The sequence below is a fragment of the Syngnathus floridae genome, chromosome 3, assembly GCF_059516105.1.
Source record: "Syngnathus floridae isolate MCC-2025c chromosome 3, RoL_Sflo_1.0, whole genome shotgun sequence".
Lineage (NCBI taxonomy): Eukaryota > Metazoa > Chordata > Actinopteri > Syngnathiformes > Syngnathidae > Syngnathus > Syngnathus floridae.
In genome coordinates, this window is record NC_142415.1 from 14,683,030 (window position 1) to 14,702,718 (window position 19,689).

The 19,689-nt window shown below is 38.7% G+C and overlaps 2 protein-coding genes across 5 annotated transcripts in view; one reads left to right on the forward strand and one right to left on the reverse strand.

The window, feature by feature from the left end:
• Positions 1-18,795, reverse strand: part of LOC148400706 (CUB and sushi domain-containing protein 1-like) — a 276,392-nt gene extending 257,597 nt beyond the window's left edge. For 2 of the 3 annotated variants that reach the window (XM_088370818.1, XM_088370816.1), the window contains exon 1: positions 18,541-18,795. In XM_088370818.1, the coding sequence (XP_088226944.1) occupies positions 18,541-18,703 (163 nt within the window). In that variant the 5' untranslated portion in view covers positions 18,704-18,795. The remainder of the gene's footprint in view (positions 1-18,540) is intronic. The other variant, XM_088370817.1, reaches the window with a different exon arrangement.
• Positions 7,722-19,652, forward strand: chs1 (chitin synthase 1). Of its 2 annotated transcripts, XM_088370821.1 has the most exons (36): positions 7,722-7,776; positions 7,959-8,014; positions 8,086-8,159; positions 8,716-8,851; positions 8,986-9,171; positions 9,266-9,467; positions 9,561-9,721; positions 9,951-10,026; positions 10,317-10,435; positions 10,586-10,763; positions 10,824-10,920; positions 11,022-11,118; positions 11,247-11,368; positions 11,785-11,880; positions 11,967-12,131; positions 12,220-12,367; positions 12,515-12,577; positions 12,674-12,846; positions 13,034-13,092; positions 13,475-13,675; positions 13,758-13,926; positions 14,047-14,162; positions 14,272-14,451; positions 14,528-14,632; positions 14,719-14,836; positions 15,080-15,161; positions 15,243-15,433; positions 15,847-15,959; positions 16,040-16,121; positions 16,225-16,378; positions 16,588-16,692; positions 16,827-16,937; positions 17,705-17,842; positions 18,023-18,102; positions 18,220-18,286; positions 19,154-19,652. In XM_088370821.1, exons 3-36 carry the CDS (start codon positions 8,113-8,115, stop codon positions 19,226-19,228), a joined length of 4,212 nt encoding a protein of 1,403 aa, XP_088226947.1. In that variant the 5' UTR covers positions 7,722-7,776; positions 7,959-8,014; positions 8,086-8,112; the 3' UTR covers positions 19,229-19,652. The 2 variants fall into 2 exon arrangements, with proteins under 2 accessions (XP_088226947.1, XP_088226945.1); XM_088370819.1 differs by having other exon boundaries at positions 7,729-8,014; positions 8,077-8,159.
• The last annotated feature ends 37 nt before the right edge of the window (positions 19,653-19,689 follow it).

A 19,689-nucleotide genomic window follows, 5' to 3' on the forward strand; every position in this document is an offset into this window, starting at 1 on the left:
CATTTCAATACAATGCGATTACATATGTGGGCGACAAGGACAGTTCTGGCAGTGTTCGCAGGCATACATTAAGGACACAGATAAAAGTGAAGGGTTTTTTTTTTATGACTTTCTAGCCAGAAACAGGATAAGCAGGAGAACACAGAGAATTGAAATGATCTTTGAACATGTCAAAATCTGCACAAAATGGACATCTCACACAATCCTAGCAGTATATTATTAGATTTTTAAGTACAAACAAACAAAATCCAAAGGGAATTATTTTTGTTAACTATTAGTTTTGTCACACAAATAAAATATTCCTCTTAAATACTTGATGAACAACTATTCATCATTGCGCTCATTGTTCCTTTCAAGCACTGGGAATGAACAGTTCTGGCTTCCATTAGAGTTTTTTCTTTTTTTATCAAATTTTAATGTATAATCTAACATGGGTCAATAAACCATCATAGACGATCACAATGAGTTGGCTAAGTAACCTTCTTAACCTCCTTGGAAGCGCACTGCAATCATGTTCTAATTTTGTTCTGTTGATCAGAAAGCAATTTACACCCATCTACGAAACGGCAAGTCAATGAGTAAAAAGTCATTGTGTAGGCTAATGGGAAAAGGCAGGTATTGATAAAGGCTTTCACAAAATTGGAAAGTGAAAGGATTTCACAAGCTGCTTATTATGTTGACTTTTGTGAATAGTCAACAAATGAAGCAGTATGACATTTACTTGGAAGGCCTAATGAAGCCACTATAGAAACAAACGTTCAAACAGTTGCTGTCACCTTTTCAAAATCAATAGCAATTCCCATTTACCGCAAAGCAACGCACTACAGCTATCTCCATGTGATTTTATCGTCTTAGACGATTTTCAAATATATTTAGAAGACACCTTTGAAATGCCATTTTGGAGCAATGGCCTTGGTGAATGTCACATGATGTATAATCCAGACTTGCTATCTATATGGGCCCTTGCCGTTGCCAGTAACTTGTAAGTCGATTTCTCGATGACCCACTGAACCAATGAAAATGTAACAACTTAAGACAAATGAAGAGCATAGTCGACCCCAGGTATTTTGTTTTAATGAACCGTCAATCATCAGCAGTCCTGTCAAACAATTTAAGATAAGTACGTAATATGTAGTGTATATATATACTATATATATTTTTTTGTTGTTGTTTTTTTTTCCTCCATATACATACACACATACGCGCACACACGTATATATACATGAAAGAGACACTGAAAAGCCTTCCCTGAGTCTTCCTAACAAGATTTTAGTAGGTTATGGACACGGCTTGGGAAATCTGGACCTAACCCTGCTTCCAACGCGTTTGATCATTTTTGCACTCGACCGAATTTCTGACAGGCCAGACATTCATCTGATCTCAGTCAAACGCTCCTAAATCTCCCCAGTAGACCACACGAATAACTCTGCTGTTTCCAGAGTGAGTCAGCTGAACTAAACACAAGCTTGAAACTCGCTTTCCTTGCAAAATGTTGCATTCAACAGAACATCCTTTCGATAAGTTACTGAGCATAATGTTTGCAACGGAAACTAAATAGCAAATTAGCTCATGTTATGTGTATTCATGAATATGTTCTGCAAGGTGCTTTGTTATGGCAACAGCTGTTGTGAACGCGCTATATAAAGATGTATTGGATTGGATTTATAGTTAATCATATTCATCTATGTACTCACATTTATTTTACAACAATGATTTAACAAGGAAGGAAACAAAAACCAGAAGGCAACACTATTAAAAAACGCTGGAAGTAGTTCTATTTTTAAAATCTAATTCTATAACTTTCCAAAGAAAATCACAGCGTCCCATTACTGGTGAGCTGCTTTCAGATGAGCTACACATGGACAAACTGATTCTACACTTGCCTCGTAAGAATCAGGACTGCAGTCGTCACTGGATGGCCTAAGGTCAGCGAGGGCTACAATATAAGAGCTGCTCCTCAGCCGAGTGAACCAGACCAGAAGATGGGGAAAAAGGTAAAATTGGGGTGGACTGAGGACAAGATTCAAAAGGGTAAAAACAGAGGGAGTACGCAGAGAAAGAAATAGGGAGTTAAATTGACTCCGAGAAGGTTAAACTTGAGTCTATGCCCTGAAGAGAAGAGAGGGGTGCAGACATTTTATTAAATAATAACAGGATTGGAAAAGTGGGGACCCTCTTTTATTCTTGATCTAATAAGTGAATTATTTTCAATATCCAAAATCTAAACATTAAGTAAAATATGACTGAATATCCCTTTTTTTTGTGTGTATATTCTCTCACTGTCTCTCAAAATTGTTTTTTTCTGGCCAAAACCGATGACAAACTCAAGATCTTTATCAGTTAAAAAAATCAAGACTGTTCGAACCACGATAATATGAAAGTAGAAGAAAGGCTTTAAGTATTTTCTATGGTGACATATGACGAACCTAGTATATGTCATACAACTGGAAGCACAGCTATGGCCATATGATTTATTTATTACTTATTGCAAAATCACCTACTATCACACCCCAAAACGACCAAGTAAACCTCTTGCACACGCATGTATGATTTATATATCTGGATGTTCAAGGATGACCATACATTCACCCAGGAAAAGAGGATTCAAGTAAAATGGGATCATTCCTCTTCATCCAAAGTTAGTCATGCTTTCATACAAGGTTATGCCAAGCCCTGACACGACTGACCTGGTTCCTTTTCATAGCTCCACTTCTTTTCTGACTGCCAGTGAATTGAGCAGCATACCTGAGCCACAGAAATATAATACGTATATAAACCGTGTATCACACAGACACAAAGGCCAGTGTGATCCCCACACTCAACTGCACATTGCACTTTTGACACTGCCGACCAAAAATATAAACGACCTTGACCGAATGCTCTTCCACAAACTTGGCTGTTCTCATTCCAGCATTTCAAAATATAATGGAATTGCTGTTTGGGGAGAGGAACGGGATTGCTTTTTATTGTATCACATTTTCATTCTATTTAAAAAAAAAAAAAAGTCTATCCACAAGTCGCAGAGTGAAATTGAAATCGATTAATGTTTTTGTTGTCTGATAACGCCACAAGCAGTTGCTTGCCTTGCATTTAGTGATTTAGTGTTGACGCTCCCTCGGTATTTTTGTTTAGAAGATTATACAAACACAAATATGGTGGTCACGTGTCATGATGCTACTGTGAAGTCAATTTATTTATACAGGCCTTAATCACAGAAACGTCTCAAACGGCTTTACATGCCCACAGCTGGCAAATATTAATGACATTTTGATCTTAACCCACAGGAGGTCAAGGAAAGTAGAAAAATCTGGGGCATCGAGTTGGGGCCGCAGATGGGAATCCCTCTTTAATGACATATCACGCAATATTTGAATTAATGAATGAATTAAAAAGACTTCCATCCAAAATGCGTATCCACACCTTTTCAATTTCATTTTAAGCTCTAATTGGATCATAAATTACAAGAGGTCAAGACGTGTGTCGCGTCACATGCTGCTGTGCTAAAGTTACATCACCTGCGCAAGTGAACTTTTAATAACACAGTGCTTGTCACGACAACGCGACCCTCAGCTGTGTCTGGCAGGACTGTCAGCTTTGTATGGTAGACCTGTGCCCTACTCAATAGATCATTCTCTGACACCTCATTGAGCTTTTCTGGGAGGAACATTATGACAGATGAGATCGTTTGCAAATGCAACTGCAATATCAAGTGACTGCCAGTGGTCAAAAATGAATTATGGCATACAGAGTAGTGCTCAAATAATTCATGCTAGCTCAAATCTCACCTACTATGTGTTTCCACATGCGCTTCATTATTCGAATACTGCAGCAACCAGATACTCCATGATTAAAGACTTCATGTATTTTCTCAGTCTGTTCACGAACACTGTCGACACGAAAGCCCCATTCAAATCGGTTGTGCTGGATTTTTGTTGGTGGAAAATGGAAAGGCAAATAAATTTGGACTCCTTCAATGATGTTGAAAAAGAATAATAAGTAAATATGTTGTATCTTGACAGTCTGATACAGTTGCCCAAACAAACACAGATGCGCATGCAAAACATGGCCGTGTGAAGCCAGAAGCGTGTAAACTCAAATTGAACTTTCAGCCTGGGTGAATAAGAGATGCATTTCCATCTGATTACTCATTTTCATAGTTTCTCTTTTCCCAGGTTTACAATAATCGACTTTGTGGGACTACCACTTTCCCTTTTTTGTTTTTACAATACCTTGGCCATTAATGTTGTACAGAGGCTGAGATCCCCCGGAGTCAAATTCCTTGCTTGGCATGCACAAACTTGGCCAATAAAGCTGATTCTGAAGAAAAGTATATAGTTTAGCATTGCTTGGGTCAAATTACAAATTTTAGCTGGTGCGGCTTATAGTCCGGTGCAGCTTATAGCCCGAAATTTACGGTATTACTTTTGCGCATATTTTACCACTGATGCCTCCGTCTTATAGTTTTATGCCGATTTAAACTTAGAATATCATTTCATGTCATGGTCTCACAGGTTATAGGATCAAATTTTTTACCCCTTATTTTCAAGATTATTATCAAGTCACTGATCAAGAACTGAGATTTAGAATTTAGGCACCGTACGTAGGGGAACAAAAGAGGAGGAAGGCGCAAACATGACGTCAACTATGGAAAGGCAAGATACTGCTTGGCAGATTATTCTGCTTAAGGTGGGATCAAAACTGAAATTCAGAGAGAGATTTCCCCTAAAACATCGTTAGCAAAGAGGTGTAACTGCTGTGGAAAAATGAGCGTCAAGTCAATTTAGGAGACTAAGAAGATCAGATAAGCATCACAGTGTCCAAGAGTGAACAATAAACCCAAATCTGCCTCCGAGTTCCTGATAAGAAGCTTCAAAGCACTTTTGGCTTTTTTTTTAAAGCAGTTGGACACACCAAGTTATTATTTCTCCCACACTGGGTTTTAGCTGAATTCAAACAAGACAAGACAACAAGCAATTGCGATCTGCCTATGTGATATCTGACTAATAGCACGACATGTAAAATTAATGCGTGACAAAACTGGGAACACCTATTGTGATGGTGCAAAGACTTCATTTACCTCGTCTGATACCAATGAAGGCAGCAAATAAAAGCTTCACGCTCAAAGACAGAGAAAGACAAAAAGAAATGAGTCATTGGAAGAGCAGGCAAAAGCATGAACCCCATGCCATTACAGAGACACGGTCACTGTGTGCAATATTCAAATGTGATTCCGCTACAAAGTGAACAAAGAGTCACCAAGGGACTTGATGAATTTTGCAGATGACAGAATGGAAATTATGCTTAGACCTGCTTTTAATAATAAATACATTACATTTCCAGAGCCCTGACTGACTTTAAACATTAGCATTTAGTTATCATGTTTGGTCAGGTGGAAGAAAATATATGCAATTGCATTTGAACAACTTGAAGTCTTTCATTAACTTAATGTTCGGGATAGACTGACATCATTTTTTTTCCAGGGCTGATTTCTTGTCACCTGCCTGTCATATCGCAGCTCGCTCTCTCATTCTTGGCTCATAGTTGTGTGAATTCCAAGCTCTTCCATGTAGAAAATTCTGAAACCATTAGCTTAGGGCAGCTTATATCATATATAAAGCTTCGACTTGTAAATCAACAGGAGCAGTGAATGCCTCCTGCAGTAAGCACTTATTTGGTGTTAAAATGACCAGGAGGACTCTTTGGAGGATTTTTTAAAAATCCATATAAATTAAGTTTAATATTTCCTTCACTCGCCTACTCCCTTGTCAGATGAAAAGGTTGTTCAAGAGTAAACAGTAAGCAGTGATTCTTAACATACAGCCCATATGGCTCCTAATTATAGCTTGGCTCTGAACAATTCCGTCAGCTCAAACCAAAGCCAGGCGCAGCTACCTTGTTGCTATTCTGACCTTTTTGTAAATCTGAGAGGCATCAGCTGTGTTATGACAGTGTCCTCAGTGACATTACCGTTGTGACGTGAACTCACTGGCACGGGAGCAGGACTCCTATGGCTGCCAAATAAGAAGGGCCCTATTGTGGCACACACAAATTTCGGTCCATTAATGACTAACATTTTAGACTGACTTTCAAATGACCTTCCTTACTACATGTTAAAGCTAAAAACTTACTGCGTGTAATGATTATGTGACTGCTTTCAAGCTGAAGGTGTGTGCGTGTGTGGGGTACCTCCATGCCGACCATATGGCCAGCTGATTATGCGCTAGCAGCACATCCTAATGAGGGTCCATACCTGACAGAGACATTCTTTTCAGTATGCAACGACAGACGTGCACAGCAGCATTAAGATGTGCGTCCGCGTCTTCACACATTTAATCACATACTATGATGATGCTAAATTGACATTACCTGATAAGAAACACCAAAGTGAAATTTAAATGAACACTTTCAGCTAGATTTGTGATATTACTTCATCACACTCGACTGTAGAAAGATCTGGTTTGCCGGGAGTCCGAGCCAAAGCTCTGTAGTGACACCCAGTGGAAACAACCACGTACGAGACCTGACCTAGAAGGTGAATGTTTTTCCCTTGGGAGGTGGAACGTAATCCCTCAACCAAATTTTTTTGAAACAATTGCTCTCATAGGAAACAATCTTTTCTAAGCAAAATTATATGAAACACTAATACCATTCACTGACGTACATAAAGATGTTAACTTATAACGCAAATACATACGCTACATGAGGCCTACTGACATATTAAAAGCACCAATCATTGTGTATTTAATGAGAGTCCTCACTTATTTTGTCTATTGCCGCACCGGCAAAGAGCAATGTTAATCTCGGGTCACGTATGGATCGCTGTTTCCCTTTCCACACAGAGATGTGCCTATGCTAGATGTGAGTTTGTCACATTTAAAGGGAATCAGAGGAAGCATTTTCATCTGCGGCAAGCAGAGTCATGTGTGTTCACACCCACAACGGCGCAAACTACTCTGGCTTGTGTCCGTCTGCAAAATAAATTTACTGGCCTCCTCATAGAGCAGGGGTGTCAAACTCATTTCTTTCGCGGGCCGCATTGTAGTCATAGCTTCTTTCGGAGGGCCATTATGACTGCCAACCCAAATAAATGTATGAGCACCTCATATTATATTCAGTAAAAGCTACAAAACAAACTGACAAATAACTCGTTTTCAAATCAGACGAGTAAAAACTGGTCAAATATTTAAAAAAAAAAGATATTATTAAAAGTGAAGACAATTTGCAATTCTAGTAAAATGACACACGAATTTGATGCACAATTTGTCTTCGCGGGCCACATAGAATGATGTGGCGGGCCGTATCTGGCCCCCGGGCCTTGAGTTTGACACCTGTGTCATAGAGTCATGTCAAGTCCTGGATTTGTTCTAGTCACTATAAAAAAATAAATAAATTTAAAAAAAAAAAGAGAGCACTTCGACTCCAAAACATCAAACCCTAGCTGTCCCTCGGATCACTCATCACTGTCTAAACATTCTTTTTCCTAGCAGTGACATGGGAACTTCTACCATTCATTGCTCGAGATTATTTCCAGTTGAGAGCACCAAACAAGGTGTTGGCTCAGTTAATGAAAAACTCTTAAGAGTCATAGAGAAGGCGTGAGTATGTGCAAGCCCATAAAGATGATCCTTGTACCTTTTTATGACGCTGAGATTTTGTTTATCGGTCATGTTGGGTGGGTACAGTCCACGCTTTTACAACATCCCTCATATGCTTACCTAACAGTATCGCTCAAAAGACACGGGCATACTTGGTGAACCGCAGCACTGGCACACTGGTGTGAGTTACGTGGAAATATTTTTTTCTTTCTTTCTTACTTTCTTAAACTAGTGACAACAAATAGGTGAAAAACAAAATACAAGACAGCCAGAGGGGTCAGATTTGGGGTGAATTGTAATTTTCCAGACACAACTTCTCTTAATTTCCGACCACTTTATCGCTTACTGGTTTGGTTTTGGTAGTTGTCGCAGGTGTGATTGGAAAACTACAGGACAAGGACAGGAAAGCTCAAAAGAAGGTAAATGTTCTGCTCAAATTGTATCATTTGTATCCATGTTGCAATATAAAAATGACTCAAAGTTTCAACAGATCTGGCATCTGGACTAGACAAGCAAGATGGAGGAAGTGAAAATCAGAGTGAAGAGTATACAGGAACGCCTCAAGTAAGAAATTTACTTAAAATCTGTCAAGTAACTTTATTTTATATGATACAACAATTTTCAAGAGACAAAAGTACAGTATATACAAAAATTTGGATATTATTCATTTAGTCTGGTTTTAAAAATCATAAAAATAATCAGTCATACAGTACCGTAAATCTGATCATTTGTTATTTTAGATTTTTCTAATCTGTGTGGATTATATCAAATATTTACACACAGCGTGAAATATACACAGTATATGCACCACAGCAAATATATTGTTAAAAATCCTGTAACAAGCAGATACTTCAGCCATTATCTTTCTCATAATAATAATCCTGTTTATGTAGATATTGACGACTCTTTTAAAACGAATTGGTAGAGTATCACTTGAACTTCCTTGTGTTTGGATTTATTTTACATAAGAGATGTATTAATCACACTGACAAGTATATAATTCCCTTTTTTTTTTTTTTTATCTAAGGTCATTGTGCAATAATAACCACCCAGTAAAGGTGATTAATTGTATTATCAGTGCTATAAACTGAATATGGTAGCCTGTGTGTGTGTGACTCAGGGAAAGATGGGATCCATTTCAACTCAACCCAATAGGAGCTGAGAAGGAACAGAAGAGAAGGTGCTTCCAATTGGCCCAGTACCTGGTGGCTGTTATTGTGGGTTTAGCGGTCCTGACCAGTGCTGTTGTTGCTAAGGTGTGATTAAAAAATGCCACTTTAATTTTAATCACCTCACAATCACCTTTATTTTAGCTTCTCCATACATAGTATTGGAATATATCGGAAACGAAAAACTATCAGGTTTAACGTGTTTTGGTCTGTCCAATCAGGGTTCTCTTTTGGTGCTGACAACGTTGTCCAGTACAAAAGACCAAACAAAGTCAAAGGAAAAACAGTTCTACATGCTGATGCTGGTGTTCTGTCTGGTTTGCCCAAACTTCTTGGTGTTCCTGAAATCACTATGGAGGTGTGCCTTCAAGAGCTTCGTACAGCCCAACCTGAAGACCATGTTGTGGGTATGTGACGTTTATTAGATGAGTCCACGACTATTTGTTTATCGATCGCTGCTGTTTTCGGACTAATGACCTGCGTGTGCTTTTCCTTTTGCAGATTTGTGCCATTGAGTGCATTGTGTCACTCGGTACTTCAGTCTTGGTGCTTGTGGTGATGCCCCAGTTTGACATTCTGACAAATCTGTTCATCAGCGGAGGTGTCTGTATTTTGTCTGCACTTCTTCAGATCGTCTTTCGACTGCAGACCGAACCTTGGAAAATTATATTCCCAATGTGCTCCCTCATTCTAACATGTGCTGGTAATTGTACTACATATTTAAATCTATGCTATTCTCTTAAAATCAGGTGACTAATTACAAATCCACCTTACATTCATTCATGTATCTCAACAGGATATTGCCTGCTAGGAATCGACTACTATGCCCGCGTATCTTCGCATGTGGATAGACAGAGGGACGACTGCTATGTCTACATAGGAATTGGAATTTTATCCTCACTTCTTATCTCATTTTGTTGGTGGGAGAATCCAATGCAAGCGACAAATCGAATTCAGGTGTGTTTCTATTCTGAAAATTGATGGATGGATGGAAAAGCTTTGACTCAGCACTATTTGACATTGTAAAATGGAGAATTTTGTTAACAAATATCCTGAGTGCTTATCATTCAGCATCTACATTTCTGAGCTGAGATTAACCCATGTTAAAACTATTTTCTTTTGGCTTTGTGCAAACATATAATCCAGTGTAGCGTTTACTGAAACTGTTTTTTGTATCTCCCTATAGGATAGATTGTCAGAACTGGATGGTTTCAGGGACTTTGTGTTTGTCATCAGCAGCCTGTTGAGGATAATTGTCATAGGTAATTGTCTGCACTCACGATCTGGAACAACACTCACAAAGAATCCGCTAACTATATTTAACACTGTGATTGATACCACCTCAAGATCCCTCATTAAAGCGTGTTCCTGACCTTTACTATAGAGACCAAATATTTAAGTAAAGATGTTGATTTCAGATTTATGAGAATGCTTTCTCGCTATGAACGGAATATTTCAGTGAAAACACATTTGTTTTAACTGTACATAGTATATCTGTTATATTTTCCATTCAGCCTTGTAAACAATTTATAGGTTTTTTTTCCATTCGTAGGAGCTGTATACCTTTTCTATCATTGCCTCATTGTTGAGTCCATCAAGTGGCCAGACTTCAATTTAAAGAGTGAAGATTGGGAATTGTTACAAATTGGGCTGGGGCTGTTTTTCTTACAGGTAGGTGAAGGTTAGAATCAAGCTAACTCACCTTTTATAATCCAAGTTGTCCAAGTTGATTAATCAAATCTATTACATCAGAGCAACAAATGAGATTCATTGTCTTCCTAACAAGGCTGACACTAACTCCCCCATTGTTTCTTGCCTAAGGCCTTCAGCTCGGCGGCGTGCCACTGGTTTGGGGTGGTAGCTTGTAAGATTCATGCTGTCAGGATGGGTTTTGCCTTGCCCTTAATTAGCACGGGCCCCTTGGTGCTTATATTGGGACTTATACTTTTCATGACCCAAGCAAATGAAGTGAACGAAACACACCAATGGGACATCAGGGGTGAGTTATTTGAAACCTGGTCATTTCTTACAAAAAACTTACATGTTTTTCCCATTGCAGTATTTTGTGACAGCTTGTCCACCTTGAGCCACAAGAACACAACCCCTGTGGTCTTTCTCGAAATCACTAAGAGCATCTGCCGGACATCACTTAACAGGTATAATAATAATAATAATAATACATACAGTACAGTATAAAATACAAGCATCCGCTCACCTCCATATCATGAATGTAACAATTTAATCATTTGACTGACAGCGCTTACTTGCAATGGCCTTTTTCAATGCTGGCACTTGAGGGGGTGTGTATGTGGTTGGGATTGGTCACATGCACTTACTACGTATGGAAAACAAAGGTAAGCGCTTATTTTTCCAGCAGCTTTACAACAGATTTTTTCCATTATAGTTATTTTTTGAATTCAGTTTTACATGTTGACATATTAGATGACATGACTACATTTATCTTTTGTTGACTACCGCTTAGGTCCAGCGTATAGAGAGAACCTCTCAGCTCTTTGTTCGGCGGCTCTATGAATCTGCTTTCATAGACTTGTCTTTGTTGCTTAACACCAAGATGAAGGTGTCTCGGGCTCAAAACCAAGAAAGGTGAGAAAGCTTCTATAGGAAGGATTTCAGTAGCAATGCAGTTAGTTGCGTTGGTCCGCACACCTACATGGTTGGTGGCAGCCATGCACCTTAACATTGGTTGCCAGCTGCCATGAAATAAAATTATGCCTGATATCGGTTTTGTTTTTTGGAATCCGATGCTTTCTTGTTCCACAACTCAAATCTCAGATCAGTTTTATTCTTCAACCATGGCCATGCTATGTCTACAGTGCACCATTCTACTTTTGCTTAGCGTTGTTGTGCTTTCAACAGCTACATGAGTTGAATTAAAAAATACATATTAGAGATGATGCATGCAAAACTGCCTGTGTAAGTAAAAGGATCTCTCACATTACCTGTAATATATGTCATGATTTGATCTGAAAGACTTATCAGCTCTCTTTTCCTTGTTCTAGCCACGATAACATCCAGAATTGTGTGATCTATCTATGTGCCACCATGTGGCATGAGACCTACGATGAAATGCTCAAGATTCTGACCTCCATGTTCAGGTTTGTATTGCCGCAACACAAAAGACCACAGAGCATTGAAATGATCAATTTTGAGTCATGTACAGAGGTACCAATTTGTTTTAAAGGTTGGACCGTTACCGAGGTGATCCAAAGGAGGAACACAAGGACTGCTTTGATTTTGAGTGTCACATTTACGTGGATGATGCGTTCATGACCGAAAAAGACACAGGGAAAAGGCTGGTTAATTCATACGTGAATGACTTGACTCAAGTTGTCATCGAGGTTTACAGGTAAGGTCGCACTATAATCGATTATATTACTCATCTGTGTGGAATTGATTAATTGCGTCTTGAAAATGGACAATCATTTTTTATCCAGGGTCTTTACCAACAAAGAGCCTGACGACGTATCCATCGTGGAAACTCCATATGGTGGCCGACTTGTATTTGTTATGCCAGAAGGCAACATGCTCTACTTTCACCTTAAAGACAAAGAACTCATCAGGAACAAGAAGAGATGGTCACAGGTATGCGATTTTAGTTCACTCCATCAAAATCTGTGTGTGTGTTTGGTAAGCAAATCGTTGACATGGACATGTACAAGTAGGACACCAAAAGAAGATAAATCATAATTTCAAAAATGACAGTAAGTAACAAATATTGTTGTCTTTTAGATTATGTACATGTATTATCTACTTGGCTGGAAGGGCTACCTTGCCAAAAACCCTCAGACCAAAGTAAGACCCTATAAACACCTAAAATCACACAAGCGAGGGGGACTTGCAGTATAGTATGTAAATTAATTTGTTTTTGGAAATTCATTTGTTTTGTAGCGCCAAGACATATGCAGAGAGTCTTTAATCTCTGTGGATGGTGAAATATACCTCATGCCCCAACATGACAATGACAACAAAAGAAGATTCATGTCAGATGACAACGTATACGTTCTGGCTCTGGACGGGGACACCGACTTCCAGCCGAAAGCCGTGATCTTGCTAGTAGACAGGTCAGTAACAGACTCTAGCACAGCTTTGGGGAATCCAATATTATTGTCAATACACAATAAATTACACCAGAGAAAAAATATAATAAATAATGTTGACTTTTTGTCTATCGCGGCTTTTATTCAACAACACCAATTATCAAGGGTGATTAACCTTCCGATTGATGACAATTAACATTTTGATTGACAGGCTAAGGATGTATGAAAATGTTGGGGCGGCCTGTGGACGAATCCACCCTACCGGAATGGGTAAGTGAACGTTTCTCTCCAAAGTACTTTTTGACCAATGTCGTAATAATCAATGTCCTAAAATCATTGGCGACGGACCAAAAGCGGATGCTAAGTTGTTGCGCCCTGCCACTCATTACGACCTTGAATAAGGGGGAATAAAAATGCTAGACAAAATGAAAATAGTTTGCTTTGATGCTATAGCCCATCCATATTTGAGTACTTTACTACATGGTTCTCAAGCACGTGTTCCCCAAAAATATGTTCAATTTTTTTCAAAACATTTCCCTGAATACACTTCACAGAGCTTTTAATGGGTGTTCTCTATTATTAGCTCATGACTAACTTGATGATATGACAATAAATGATATATTTGAGTAAATTCAGTCTCGGAAACCTTCAGGTCCCATGGTGTGGTACCAGAAGTTTGAGTATGCAGTGGGTCACTGGCTACAGAAGACAGCAGAACACGTGTTTGGGTCTGTGCTGTGCAGTCCAGGATGTTTCAGTTTGTTTCGAGCATCGGCCTTAATGGATGACAACGTGCTGAAGAGATACACGACGACTGCCACAAGGGCTGGAGAATATGTCCAATATGATCAAGGTCAAGATTCTCCTGTCACTCTTTTAGTTATGTCAGCCAGCTGTTTACAATTTTCTTTTTTTGTCTGTTTTAAATATTTTAGGGGAGGATCGTTGGTTGTGTACTTTGCTACTGCAACAAGGGTGGCGTGTGGAATACAATGCCGCATCGGATGCCTACACCAACTCACCGCAAGAGTTTAAAGAGTTTTATAACCAGAGGAGACGATGGGGACCATCCACACTGGCTAATACATTGGACCTCCTGCACAGGTCAGTTAAGCAAGTGATTTTTTTCAAACACTGCGAGATTTTTCCTCCAGTGTGGTTGGCAGAATTATCTCATTCAATGCAGTCAGATTAAAATAAGCTCTTTTGTGCTGATGACAACAGTGGGGGAGAGACTGTGAAGAGAAACCCCTCCATATCCAGACTTTACATTTTCTACCAGATGTTCACTGTCGGTTCGTCTATTCTCGGGCCAGCCTCCGTGACCCTTATGGTGGCAGGTAGGTTCAAAATCATCTACTGGTATGACAGGTTTTTTTTTTTTTTTTTTTTACCTGCAATTTATATGAACCTAAACAATTTTGAATTCCGTTATGTCCTTTCCCGCAGGTGCTTTCCAGTTTGTCTTTGATATCTCAGGGACTCTTTCCATCATCATTGCGAGCATCCCTCCCGTGTTCTACATTATCATTTGTTTCATTGCCAAAGCAAACAACCAGATAACAATCGCTGCCATCATGAGTGTTCTGTATGCCTTCCTCATGACGGCGTCCTTCTTTTCGATAATCGGTGAGCATCTATCAGCCGGAGCTTTGCGACGTTACGAAGATGTCTGCAGTTTTTTGAAGCACCGGTATGCTCTCAGGTGATATGGTGATGGAGGGAACGTTCCTAACCCCAACTGGTGTGTTCCTGGTTTCTATGACAATCATGTACTCGGTGACTGCTATCCTTCACCCCGAGGAGTGTGGTATGTCAAGATTACATAATCATTAACATTCATACTTTGAGATGGTGTCATGCCGTGCATTGTGATGGTATTTTTTGTTCCGACAGGAATGATCATCTATGGCCTGATGTATTTTATCTGCATTCCCAGTGGCTACCTTCTCCTTACCATCTACTCACTGGTTAACATGCATATTGTGACCTGGGGCACAAGGGAATCAAATAAGTAATGCACCAACTTTCAACATTAGCAGATTTATTACGTAATGCATGACCAATGGGGCTCTATACTGTACTTTTTTTTTTTTTAACAATTAGGAAATATTTATTTAATTAACTTTTTTTTCTTGCCTGGTTAAATTAAAAGGTTTGGTGTACCGACTGCAGGACGATGTTCACTATTTCCAGTGAACATGAACAGATGGTAGCTCTTGCTATTTTTGTTTCATCTTTTTTCCTGTTCTGATAGGGGAGGAACCGAGGTAAAGAAGAACCATAACGTGCTGTGTGACCGAAACTGCAGACTCTGCTGCTGGGACATGAAGTTTCAGGTGACATGAACTTCCTCAACTTTATTGATATGCTGTGCACCCGCTGAATGAATTTATAACACTTCTGGTTGGAATTGACAGGTAACTCAAGAAACTGAGAATCTGATGATTCAACAAATCACAGGACAGACTGGGCAGCAAGCAGCTCCCCTTCCAATCACAGCCCAGGAAACGAACGAACACCCTGCTTTAACAATGGAGCGGCAGCCTCCAGCTGACGCCAACAAAATGGCACAGCCAGGACGAAATAAATTACATATTGATAAAGAGAGGTGAGAGTTGAGATGCTTTGACATGTCCAGAAACACGTAACGGCAATTTTTTTCATTATTATTACTTTGATTCACCTCTTCGTTAATGACATTAAACAAGAGGAACCGAGTACAGTTCAAATGTTTATGATTCGTCCCACACACAATTATTGAACTAGATGTTTAAAGTACTCTATTGGAAAATAATAAATTATTATAGAAGGTAAAAGTAACTGTCATGGTAAAAATTCATGTTATGGATTTATCATAATACCTTTTACACAAGTAAAGCCAAAAAAAATGGCAAAAAGCAATATTTGCCAAACCTTTCCAGTTCTAGAGGTCAACTGCATTTGTCGTTTTGTAAAATTATCCCAAGAATAATGCACTTAATGTTGTAACTTCCAAAGACTCACCAATGTACATGTGTGTAGTGTCGATAGCATGGAAAAAGCAAGTATATCAAGCGCATCTGAAGATGACGACAATGAAGATGATGATGATTATGACAACAACAACCAGGAGAATGCAGACCTTCCTATTAGCGGTGAGACAGCCTATAACAAATGTCAGCATGATGAGATTTCAAAAATCAAAAATTATATTTGTACACATCTGTCTCCTTAGACTGGGTGAGTCCGGTGAAACAAGAGTTTCTAAAGAAGTTGACATTTGCCAACTTGAAGAGGAACTTAAGAGAACAAATACGGTATGGAATTTTCTTCATGACGGGAAAAAAAAAAAAAATCTGTCATATAACGCCCGTCGTGTGTTGCAATGACTGTGAATCTAAAAAGAAGTTTCTTTTCCAGATACTCCCTCCGCAACAAGAATTATGATGACGTGTGTGATGACTTGATATTAATGTTAACAGACACACTCACTGCACAACTATACGGAATAGGGCCCGAAGATGTTCTGACAGAAAGCCAACTAGAGGAACTACAACAGGAATTGACGACGCAGGTATTCACAAAGTCAGGCAGAACAGCAAATATTTATAACTTTACATTAAAGCTCATTTAAAATTCAGTCAGCCCTAAATTTCATGACAGATTTCATCAACGCTTTGATTTGATCACATCTAATCCTTCTGGTTTTATTTCTCTCACTATTAATTAGGTGAATATAATCCAGTGGCCTGATTCTCTATTTTTTTGTGTGTGTGTGTATAGGCTCGGCGCACACTGAAGACCAGTCGCATGGAAAGATTAGAGAGAAAAGTCAAGAGAGCCATTGAGAAAACTCTGACTGCACCTCAGGTGCAGAAACTAGAAGAGGTAAAATAGAGATTTAGCGATTAGGTCTGAAAGAAGAAGCTGCTGACGGGCTGGTACAATTGAGACAAAATTCAAACAAGCGATGAGCCAGATTGGGAAAATATTTGTATCTTGCTTTATGTGTGTACGCATAGGACGAAGAGGACTTCTGGAAGAAGTTGATTGAGCGCTATTTGAAGCCCATTGTTGACACAAAAGCACATCTGGACGAGGTGACCAGAGAGCTAAAATCGCTACGTAATAAGGTCAGCAAATTTCCTTTCAAGTTTTGTGTTTTACATCGAATTTTGTGTGGTGCCCCAATTTATGAGTTTTTCGAGATGAGTTCCTCAGATGAGTTTTTTTCAACACAAAAATTACAAGTACCAAGTGGTAGCAGGGAATGTCACAACAAGCATCAAATGGTGATAGATTCTTACAAAAAAAGAGGCCAAATGGTTGCTGCTAGCTGTTTATTGAACTTTTCAGTTAAACGTAAAATGAAGCGAAATACATATTTGGGAATTATTCTCAGAAAAAACTCAGAAATTGGGCTTGCTTAATGTCAACATAGAATATCAACACGTTAAGCTCACAACAGCTCAGTTCTGCTGATATAAAAAGGATTTTAAATTATTTTTCTTTTCCCAAGGACTGGGTGGCATTTGCCTCATGAATGCAATTCAAAAGTAGACTGAGTTTTTGTTTTAATGTCCTCTATTGTACTGCATTAGGCTCAACTTCATTTTTTCCAGAATATTAAAACATTAGATCATTGGCCTGGAGAGACGCTAAAGGTTTGAGAAAGACTAATTCCATTTTGCAATGGATTATTTTGATAATATACATTTTTTTATATAAACTGATTAAGTCTCTGGAATTCCAACTGATAATGTGATTGTTTCAAACAATGACTTCTGCTTTTCAAAGGACTTTCCTTCAAGTCAATAAGGATGCAAAAAAGCATCAAACACATACTCAAGATTTTTTCCTAGAAAATGATTGCTAACTATTCTTCCTAAACACCCCACAGGCAGTATTCCTCTATTTTATCGTCAATGTACTGTGGGTGGTTGCTACCTTCTTCCTGCAAGCCATTGGAAACGACGTCATAAGCATCAAGATCCCAAAATACTATTCAAATGGAACAAAATCTGAAGAGGACCTCAAGGTTGGTGCACACAAACCAATGTTGTATTTAATACATAGCTGTTGCCATCCTGAACAATGTACGATGTCATTGTGAATTGTTTTATATTGTTATATTTTTATATTGTTATATTGTTTATTTTGACATTTTGATTGTTTATTAATATTGTTTATATTGTTTTATATTATTTTATATTGACAGGTGGAGCCTCTCAGCTTAATGTTTCTGTTGTCTTTTGCCATCCTTCTTCTCGTCCAGTTCCTCGCCATGTTGTATCACAGGTACACACAAACATTTTGTATTGTTATATTTATATAGTTAATAAAAAAGGGGGGGGGGGGGTCCCTCAATTTGGTGGCATGCAAGCACTGCTCTACTTGAGTTTCATTTGCTTACAGGGTCTACACTTTAATCCATGTGGTGTCATACCGCAGCACCGAAAAGGACTACAAACTGAAAGATGCCGTAAGTAACACACAATCAACACATTTAAATCCACTTTGACTGTCATAGATCCCTATCAAATACTAAAATATCAATTGGCTGGAAAACATCTAGTTACGAGTTGACAACGTGCATACAATAATTTTTGCAAACAACCGAGAATCATTGGGTAAATGCAAGAGTGGCAATGCATCATTTGGAGCCGCACGTCAAAGTATGGAACATCAACCCAACCACGAGGGTGATAACAGTGAGAATCAATAAATATTACTTACATGCATTTGTTTCTCCCTTGTTTTCGATCGCCAATGTTGTTGTCGTTTGATGCCGATGAGGCGGAAGTATTCTTATCTTAGAACGTCGGGGTCTGTCTTCGTGCTGGAGGGTCAAACGTCCCTTTCTGTGGTCCGATCCCAAAAGTTTAAGTAAAACGTGCATTTCTTGTGGGGAGGGATAAAATAGAAGGGGTGATCGCGGGATTGAGCAAACAAACTTCAGCTGATTCGCAAAGACGTCATGACGTTTTTGAAGCCAATCAACAACTACGTCACTCACGCTGGAAATAAATGAGGGCGCAAAACTCTGTTAGAATGGAGAACATAGTTCAATTAAAATGTGCATATACACATATGTATTTTTTTATTGTTAATTCGCTATTGTTTATACGTATATGTGTATGACTTTTGATTTAATTGCACGGCTCCAAATCTGCAGGTTCAGATGGTTTCCATTTCTTGTACACTGCTTGTGTACTTCAACTCAATCAACAGATTATTATCACTATCTAAATCAGAGATGGGCAAAGTTCGCAACATAAAGCCAGCTCATTATCGTTCACTTTAGACTATCAATAGAGCTGTGATTCTATTTGTTGTGTTCATTCTCTAGGACGACGAAGACGATGGCTTGGTTTTAGAGAACCTTAACGTCGGTGGATTGAGCATTACAAGCGATGACATGTAGCTGATGACTGTATTTGTGTGTGATGTAATTTTATTTGTTCCTCATTGCTGACCTTCTCTCTAATTTTTTTTATTATACTATTCTTTTTTCATCTAAAACCAAAGTCCAAGTTTAATCTTTGCCTGAGTCATGTTTGGGATAATATGCACTCACCTGTCAAAGCTTTCTAGACAAAGCTGTCTGTACACTTTATTTCTATTTCAGTCCTTTGGATTGTATGTACATTAAATAATATGTTTGCCTTTTCTGTGGGACTTAGTGATGGGTTACAATCTGGACATTCCATCCTTGAATGAATTGCAACTTTTGCACATAAATGGAAGAAATATTTATGACTTTGTATTGTTTAGCATGCTTTCCCCCCCCCCATCTGGTTTGAAGACAATTTAACAATATTTTTAGAGTATTGTACTGCAATAAAAGATGATAAAACAATGCACTCTTTGTTCTTGTCGCTGACC

Excerpts from the sequence above, each read along its gene's own strand:
- chs1 (XM_088370821.1), top strand. The coding sequence starts at position 8,113 with ATGGAGGAAGTGAAAATCAGAGTGAAGAGTATACAGGAACGCCTCAA. Across the intron at positions 9,468-9,560 it reads CCTCATTCTAACATGTGCTG|GATATTGCCTGCTAGGAATC; the intron begins GTAATTGTACTA and ends GTATCTCAACAG. Across the intron at positions 10,921-11,021 it reads TGCCGGACATCACTTAACAG|CGCTTACTTGCAATGGCCTT; the intron begins GTATAATAATAA and ends TTTGACTGACAG.